The sequence below is a fragment of the Tauraco erythrolophus genome, chromosome 3, assembly GCF_009769465.1.
Source record: "Tauraco erythrolophus isolate bTauEry1 chromosome 3, bTauEry1.pri, whole genome shotgun sequence".
Classification (NCBI taxonomy): domain Eukaryota; kingdom Metazoa; phylum Chordata; class Aves; order Musophagiformes; family Musophagidae; genus Tauraco; species Tauraco erythrolophus.
Genome location: NC_141467.1, coordinates 105,008,647 through 105,017,332, shown reverse-complemented (window position 1 = coordinate 105,017,332; position 8,686 = coordinate 105,008,647). Strand labels below are relative to the sequence as shown.

The 8,686-nt window shown below is 64.8% G+C and overlaps 1 protein-coding gene across 1 annotated transcript; it reads left to right on the top strand.

The window, feature by feature from the left end:
- Positions 1 to 2,291: 2,291 nt before the first annotated feature.
- On the top strand, positions 2,292 to 8,398 carry NAPRT (nicotinate phosphoribosyltransferase). The gene is given in 14 exon segments (XM_086609607.1): positions 2,292 to 2,478; positions 3,541 to 3,614; positions 3,616 to 3,669; positions 3,774 to 3,856; positions 4,018 to 4,148; positions 4,770 to 4,885; positions 5,037 to 5,230; positions 5,424 to 5,564; positions 5,730 to 5,814; positions 6,092 to 6,172; positions 7,426 to 7,528; positions 7,649 to 7,806; positions 8,069 to 8,176; positions 8,339 to 8,398. Coding segments are annotated over 14 exon segments (1,575 nt in total).
- Positions 8,399 to 8,686: the final 288 nt, after the last annotated feature.

Genomic DNA, 8,686 nt, shown 5'->3' with positions numbered 1-8,686 from the left:
GCCCTGTGTCCAAAGCCCCTCTCCAGCTTTCCTGTAGCCCCTTTAGGTACTGGAAGGTCTCACCTGTGTCCCTGTGTGTGCTGCCATCCCTGGTGCCATGTGTGCCCTGTGTACCCTGTGTGCTGCCATCCCTGATGTCCTGTGTCTCCTGTATGCTGCCATCCCTGTGTCCCCAGTATCCTGTCATCCCTGGTGCCCTGTGTGTCCCGTGTCCCCTGTGTGTTGCCATCCCTTCTGTCCTGTGTGCCATGTCCCACGTATGCTGCCATCCCTATGTGCCCTGTGTTCCGCGTGTGCTGCCACCCCTGTATTCACGTCCTTTGTGTGCTGCCATCCCTGGTGCCCTGTGTCTCCCGTGTGCTGTCACCTCTGTGTCCCATGTCCCCTCTATGCTGCCAACCCTGTGCCCCCCCGTGTGCTTTCACCTCTGTGTCCCGTGTCCCCCGTGTGCTGCCGTCCTTGTGTCTCGTGTCCCCTGAGTTCCGTGTGCTGCCATCCCTGTGTCCCACGTCCCCCGTGTGCTGCCACCCATGTGCCCTGTGTTCCCTGTGTGCTGCCATCCCTGTGCCCCCTGTGTGCTACCATCCTTTCTGTCCCGTGTCCCCCATGCACTGCCACCCGTGTGCCCTGTGCGCCCCGTGTGCTGCCACCCCTGTGTGTCCTGTGTCTCCTGTGTGCTGCCACCCGTGTGCCCTGTGCGCTGCGACCCCTGTGTGCTTTGTGCCCCCGTATGCTGCCATCCCTGTGCCCTGTGCCCCCCGTGTGCTACCATCCCTTCTGTCCTGTGCGCCCCATGCGCTGCCACCCCTGTGTGTCCTGTGTCTCCTGTGTGCTGCCACCCCTGTGTGCCCTGTGCCCCCTGTGCGCTGCGACCCCTGTGTGCTTTGTGCCCCCTGTATGCTGCCATCCCTGTGCCCCCCGTGTGCTACCATCCCTTCTGTCCTGTGCGCCCCGTGCGCTGCTACCCCCGTGTGCCCTGTGCCCCCCGTGTGCTGCCACCCATGTGCCCTGTGTTCCCTGTGTGCTGCCATCCCTGTGCCCCGTGTGCTACCATCCTTTCTGTCCCGTGTCCCCCATGCACTGCCACCCGTGTGCCCTGTGTTCCCTGTGTGCTGCCATCCCTGTGCCCCCCGTGTGCTATCATCCTTTCCGTCCCGTGTCCCCCATGCGCTGCCACCCATGTGCCCTGTGCGCCCCGTGTGCTGCCACCCCTGTGTGTCCTGTGTCTCCTGTGTGCTGCCATCCCTGTGTGCCCTGTGCCCCCTGTGCGCTGCGACCCCTGTGTGCTGCCATCCCTGTGCCCCCCGTGTGCTACCATCCCTTCTGTCCCGTGTGCCCTGTGCGCTGCGACCCCTGTGTGCTTTGTGCCCCCTGTGTGCTGCGACCCCTGTGTGCTTTGTGCCCCCTGTATGCTGCCACCCCTGTGCTCCCCGTGTGCTACCATCCCTTCTGTCCTGTGTGCCCCGTGCGCTGCCACCCCGTGTGCCCTGTGCCCCCTGTGCACTGCCACCTCTGTGCCCCTCGTGTGCCCCTGTGCGTCCTGTGTCTCCTGTGTGCTGCCACCTCTGTGTGCCGTGTCCCCTCTGTGCTGCCAACCCTGCGCCCTGTGCCCCCTGTGTGCTGCCATCCCTTCTGTCCCGTGTGCCCTGTGCCCCCCGTGCGCTGCCATCCTTGTGTCCCGTGGACCCTGTATGGTGCCACCCCTGAGTTCCGTGTGTGCTGCCAGCCCTGTGCCCCCCATGTGCTGTCATCCCTGTGTCCCACGTCCCCTGTGTGCTGCCATCCATCCCTGTGTGCTTTGTGCCCCCTGTATGCTGCCATCCCTGTGCCCTGTGCGCTGCGACCCCTGTGTGCTTTGTGCCCCCTGTGTGCTGCCATCCCTGTGCCCCCCGTGTGCTACCATCCCTCCTGTCCTGTGTGCCCCGTGCGCTGCCACCCCGTGTGCCCTGTGCCCCCCGTGCACTGCCACCTCTGTGCCCCCTGTGTGCTGCTATCCCTGTGCCCCCCGTGCGCTGCCATCCCTGTGCCGTGTGCCCCCCGTGTGCTACCATCCCTTCTGTCCTGTGCGCCCCGTGCGCTGCCACCTCTGTACCCGTCGTGTGCTGCTATCCCTGTGCCCCCTGCGTGCTGCCATCCTTGTGTCCCGTGTCCCCTGTATGGTGCCACCCCTGAGTCCCGTGTGCGCTGCCATCCCCGTGTGCCCTGTGCCCCCTGTGCGCTGCCACCCCCGCTGTCCCTCCGCCCCGCCCCGTCCCATCCCCATCCTTCCCAGGCTGCCCCGCGGCCCCACCATGGCGCCGCTCACCGACCTCTACCAACTCACCATGGCCTACGGGCACTGGCGGGCCGGGCGGCACCGTGCCCCCGCCTCGGCCGAACTCTTTTTCCGCCGCGGACCCTTCCGCGGCTCCTTCGCGCTCAGCGCCGGGCTGGCCGAGGGGCTGCGCTGCCTCCGCGCCCTCCGCTTCTCCGCCGCCGGTGCGGACGGGATGGGATCTCCGGGAATGTGGGCTGGGATCTCCGGGAATCCTTCGAGGCGATGAGGGACCCCGTGGTGGGACCTGCGAGGGGACGGAGACGCCCCGGAGGGGCGTCTCCGTCCCCTCGCTGGTTCCACCACGGGAGACTGGAACATCTCGGAGGGGTTTGGGGAGCTTGGACATCCCTTAGGTGGAGAGTTGGGATACCGGGACATCCATGGAGGGACCAGGAGATACCTCAAGGGGGGGGGATTGGGTGGGGACAGGGACATCTTTCAGGGGAACGTAGAGGGATGGGGACAGGAGAACCCTTCGAGGTGACACGGAGCGGGAGACAGGCTCAGGGGAACTTGGGGGACGCGTTCCAGGAGGACGGTGATCCCGTGGAGAATCCCTCCGGGGGGATTTGGTGGGGACAGGGAGATCTTTCAGGGGAACGCGGAGGGATGGGGACATGGCTCCGAGGGATGTGGGGACCCTTCGAGGTGACATGGAGCAGGACACAGGCTCAGGGAAGCTTGGAGGACACTGGGACACGTTCCAGGAGGACAGTGATCCCGTGGAGAATCCCTCCGGGGAGGGTTTGGTGGGGACAGGGAGATCTTTCAGGGGAACACGGAGGGATGTGGGGACCCTTTGAGGTGACACGGAGCAGGACACAGGCTCAGGGAAGCTTGGGGGACACTGGGACACGTTCCAGGAGGACGGTGATCCTGTGGGGAATCCCTCCAGGGGGGTTTGGTGGGGACAGGGAGATCTTTCAGGGGAACACGGAGGGATGGGGACATGGCTCCAGGGGATGTGAGGAACAGGAGGACCCTTCGAGGTGGACATGGAGCAGGGAACGGACACGGATGGCCCCCAGGGAAACTAGGAGGACGGTGATCCTATGGAGAATCCCTCAGAAGCGCTTTGGGGGCCACGGCGCCCTCCGAGGGTGGGGACATCGGTGCCCATGAGCTGGCACCTGCCCATGGGATGGAGGGGGGGTTCAGTGCTCCACAGGACCGCGGCTCCGGGGACAAGGTGCCCCGGTGCCCACTGAGCTCCGTCCCCTCAGATGTCGCCTACCTGCGCTCCGTCCTGCCCAGCACCACGGAAGACGCCTTCTTCGATTACTTGGCCACCGTAGACCGCCTCCGAGGTGACCATCTCCGCCGCGCCGGAGGGCTCCGTTGTCTTCGCCAGGGTGGGACACGCTCGATGCCTTCCTGGGCTTCCGAGGGGCTTCGGAGCTGCCGGCTCCCGCGTCCCTGGGGAGGACGGGGATGTCACTGCCCAGCTGTCCCACAGGTCCCGTTCCTGCAGGTGAAGGGGCCGCTGCTGGTGGTGCAGCTGCTGGAGACCATGTTGCTGTGCCTGGTCAGCTACGCCAGGTAGGGACGTCCGGCTGCTGTGCCCAACCCTCCGCATCCCACAGCGGCCACGCCATGTGCCCGCGTGCCAGTTGTGGTTGAGTGGTGGATCCTGCGGTTTCCCCCCACCCTCAGCCCAGTGCCCGGCTTGCCCTGGTGTGACCTGCCTCTTCCTCCCTCAGCCTGGTGGCCACGAACGCCGCTCGCTTCCGACTCCTCGCCGGTCCGGACGTGAAGCTGATGGAGATGGGGCTCCGGCGTGCGCAGGGGCCGGACGGTGCCCTGTCGGCCTCCAAGTACTCCTACATCGGGGGTGGGTGCTGCCCCGTGGGGCCATCCGGTGCTGCAGCCATGCTGTCACCTGTGTCCCTCCACCCCATCACCCGCGTCCCTCCACCACATCATCTGCGTCCCTCCACCCTGGCCAGACCGTCACCCATGTCCCTCCACTACATCACCCATGTCCCTCCACGCCATCACCTGCGTCCCTCCACCCCAGCCATGCTGTCACCCATGTCCCTCTACCCTGTCACCCGCGTCCCTCCACCCCAGCCATGCCGTCACCCACGTCCCTCCACGCCATCACCTGTGTCCCTCCACCCCGGCCATGCCGTCACCCACGTCCCTCCACACCATCACCCGTGTCCTCCACCCCGTCACCTGCATCCCTCCACCCCAGCCACGCTGTCACCCATGTCCCTCTACCCTGTCACCCGCGTCCCTCCACCCTGGCCATGCTGTCACCCACGTCCCTCCACCCTGGCCATGCCGTCACCCGTGTCCCTCCACGCCATCACCTGCGTCCCTCCATCCCGGCCATGCCGTCACCCACGTCCCTCCACGCCATCACCCGTGTCCCTCCGCCCTGTCACCTGTGTCCCTCCATCCCGGCCACCCCGTCACCTGTGTCCCTCCACCCCGTTGCTCCTCACAGGCTTCGACTACACCAGCAACGTCCTGGCGGGGAAGCTCTACGGCATCCCAGTGCGCGGCACCGTCGCCCACTCCTTCATCATGTCCTTCGCCTCGCTGGAGGAGGTGCAGCCCCGGGTGAGCATCGCCACGGGGATGGCATGGGATGGGGATGGGGATGGGGATGGGGATGGGGATGGGGATGGGGATGGGATGCTCTGCCCACGGCCGCGTTCCCAGCCCCATGGAGGATCCCATGAGGTGTGCAATGCCCATGTGCCCCTGGCAGGAGCTGTCGCCGCTGGCAGGAGGAGAGCCAGTGGATCTCCCGGCCCTGGCGCAGTCGTGGTTGGGGCGGGTGTGCGAGCTGCTGCAGACCCCCCCCGAGAAGGCGAACCGGGGCGAGCTGGCCGCCTTCGTGTCCTACGCCATCACCTTCCCGCAAAACTTCCAGGGGCTGCTGGACACCTACTGTGTCAGGAGGTGAGGACGCTGGGTGCTCCCCAAGGTGGCTTTGCCACCATGACAGAGGGGACAGACGCGTCCCTCCTCGCTCGGTGGCCTCGAAGCAGGGCTGGTGCCACCTGATGGCATCCCCACGCTCCGATGCTGCGGGATTGGCCCTGGTCCCTGTCCCACCAGTAAGGGACACTAACCTTCTCCTTGCCCGTTCCAGGAGCGGCTTGCCAAACTTCTGTGCCGTGGCATTGGCCCTGGACCAGCTGGGCTACCGGGCCATCGGGGTGCGCCTGGACAGCGGGGACCTGGCGCAGCAGTCCAAGGAGATCCGCCGAGCGCTCCGAGCCTGCGGTGCTCAGTGAGTCTCTGACCAAGACCAGGCAGCTGCCACCCGTTCCCACCTTCCCCACCCCGGGCACCAGAGGAGGAGGTCTCCTTGTTCCAGGGGGTGTCACGAGAGGAGCCAGGGGTGACCCCCCCCGACCCAAACCCTGCGCCTCCTCCCTTCCCTGCCCATCTCCAGCTTCCAGGTGCCCTGGTTTGAGACCATCCCCATCGCCGTCAGCAACGACATCAGCGAGCAGAGCCTGGAGGAGTTCAGGCGGGAGGTGAGGTGGCTGCTGGCCGGGCTGGGGTGGCACCTCGGCTTGCACTGGTGCCATTGAGGTCTGGGGTGCGTGGAGTGGGCAGGAGAGTCACCTGGGACTTTCTCCTTGAGTGAGAAGAGTTTCCAGGCTGGAAAAAAAGAAAATGACTTTTGAGTGGGACAGACAGACTTTGGGCAGAGCATCCACGGACCTGCCCCGTGGCTCTGGTTTTGGCGTGGGCTTAAAAACCAGTGGCAGGGTGGGCCGGTGATGGCCGCTGTCTTCTCTGCTGCACCAGGGGAGCGAGGTGGACATGATCGGCGTCGGGACGCACCTGGTGACGTGTCCCCTGCAGCCATCGCTGGGCTGCGTCTACAAGGTAGTGGTGGCAGCAGCTCCGCCCTGCTCGGCGCGTGGGGCCGGCCGGGGGCTCCTGGGCTTCTCCCACGGCTCCGCGCGGCTGCGGCTGCGCAGAAATGGGGGATCCGGCCCTACGGGCCGGTGCTGTGAGGGCAGTATCAGCAAATCATGGAATGGGTTGGGTTGGAAGGGACCTCACAGACCACCCAGCTCCAACCCCCCTGCCATGGGCAGGGACACCCTCCACTACACCAGGTTGCCCAAAGCCCCATCCAGCCTGGCCTGGAACACTGCCAGGGATGGGGCAGCCACAACTTCTCTGGGCAACCTGTGCCAGTGCCTCACCACCCTCAGAGGGAAGAATTTCTTCCTCAGATCCCATCGAAATCTCCCCTCTTCCAGTTTAAAGCCATCACCCCGTGTCCTGTCACTCCACACCCTTGTCCAAAGTCCCTCTCCAGCTTTCTTGTAGCCCCTTCAGGCACTGGGAGGTGCTGGAAGGTCTCCCCGGAGCCTTCTCTTCTCCAGGCTGAACAGCCCCAACTCTCCCAGCCTGTCTCCATAGCAGAGGTGCTCCAGCCCTCGGAGCATCTCCGTGGCCTCCTCTGGCCCCGCTCCAGCAGCTCTGTGTCCTTCTTGTGTCGGGGACCCCAGAGCTGGATGCAGTGCTCCAGTGGGAGGGGGTCTCACAAGAGCAGAGCAGAGGGGCAGAATCCCCTCCCTGACCTGCTGGCCACCCTTCTGATGCAGCCCAGGACACAGGTGGCTCTCTGGGCTACAGGTGCCCATTGCCAGCTCATGTCTAATTCTTCACCCACCAGCACCCCCAAGTCCTTCTCCTCAGGGCTGCTCTCAGTCCCTTCATCCCCCAGTCTGTGTTGATACTGGGGATTGCCCCAACCCATGTGCAGAACCTGCACTTGGCCTCCTTGAACTTCCTGAGGTTCATGGGGGCCCACTCCTCCAGCCTGTCAAGGTCCCTCCAGGTGGCATCTTGTCCCTCAAGGGAATCCACCACACCACTCAGCTGGTGTCATCTCCAAAGTTGCTAAGGGTGCACTCAGTGCCTCCAGCTCTGTGCTCCTTGGAGATAATGTTCATGAGACCCCTGGACCAAGCTTGCAGGCAGGAGGAGGCGGGACATCCAACTTTGGGGTGATTTCAGGGTTTTTGGTTACATCAGTGGTCTCCCGAGCATGTGGGGACACCAGCATGAGCTGGTGCAAGCGACCAAAATAAGGTGCCCATCTCCATAACCTCCTTCTCCTGCAGCTGGTGGAGGTCAATGGCTCCCCCTGCCTGAAGCTCACCGAAGATGAGGAGAAGATGACTATCCCAGGGACGAAGACAATCTATCGGCTCTACGATGCTGCCGGTGAGTTGGGAGACCGTTGCCACGGTGCTGCCCTGTTCACCTGCATCCCCTACTCCTGCTCTGTAACCCAGTTCCCGATGTCCTGTGCACCCACTGGGCCCTAACCTGGCACCCCTGCAGGTCACCCCTTCATGGACCTCATGGCCCTGGAGGAGGAACCCTCACCCAGTGCAGGGCAGGAGCTGGCCATCCGTGTCCTGGGGCAGCTTGGTGAGACCTGCAAGGTTGTGCCCACCACCGTGGAGCCCCTCCATCACACGTACTTCAGAGATGGCCAGGTCAGAGGTGGCTCTGTCTTCTGGTGCTGGGGTGTCCTCTCCCACACTGGGTGAAGGACCAAGTGGTGGTGTCCTGGCAGTTATGTCAGGATCAAAGGGTTAAACCCCGGGGTTTCCTTGCGCCTGAGATGTTCCCTGCCCCAACTCAGGTGCCACCATGGGTACAGTGGCATCAGAGTCCAGCCTGGAGCTGGCTCGTTGGGGATTGGGGCTGGGTGGCCAGCACCCTCCATGGACATGGTCCTCCCTTTCCATCCCACAGGTGTGTGAGCCGCTGCCCAGCCTGCTGGAGGTGAGGAACCACGCACAGGCGTCCCTCAGCCTGCTCAGCGCCGCCCACCGCCGGCTCCGTGAGCCACAGCCCTACCCGGTACGTCTGCCGCTTGTTGGCACCATTGGTACGTGCCCAAGCACCCCATGGTGGCCTGGGCAAAGCCTGCCATGGAACCGCAGTGGTGGGTGGACGCAGGCCACGGGGCTGCTGTCCCACCAGGGAGGGCACACTCACTGTCCCCTCTTGCTCTCGTGCCAGGTGGCCGTGACCGAGAGGCTGCACCACCTCCTCACCGAGCTTCGCCAGGCCAGCCAGTGAGGGAGCCCCTGCTCGCCCCCCGTGCTGTGCCAGCCCCTGCCTGGGGCCAGCTCCTTCTCCACGCTCTTTTGAGGACCACGTGACTAACTGGGAATTAATGGTTGCTGCTGCGTGGTGCTGATCTGAAGACCCTGCAGGAACTGGAAGTGCTCGCTGAGGTGCCAGCAGCAAAGCTGGGCACAGAGGGATGGGGCAGGCAGAGCTGGGAGGCAGCTGCCTCCATGTCCTCTGGAAGCGATGGTCCTTCCCTGCCCACCTCGCTGGCCTTGCTAGCCCTGCACCTTCTGC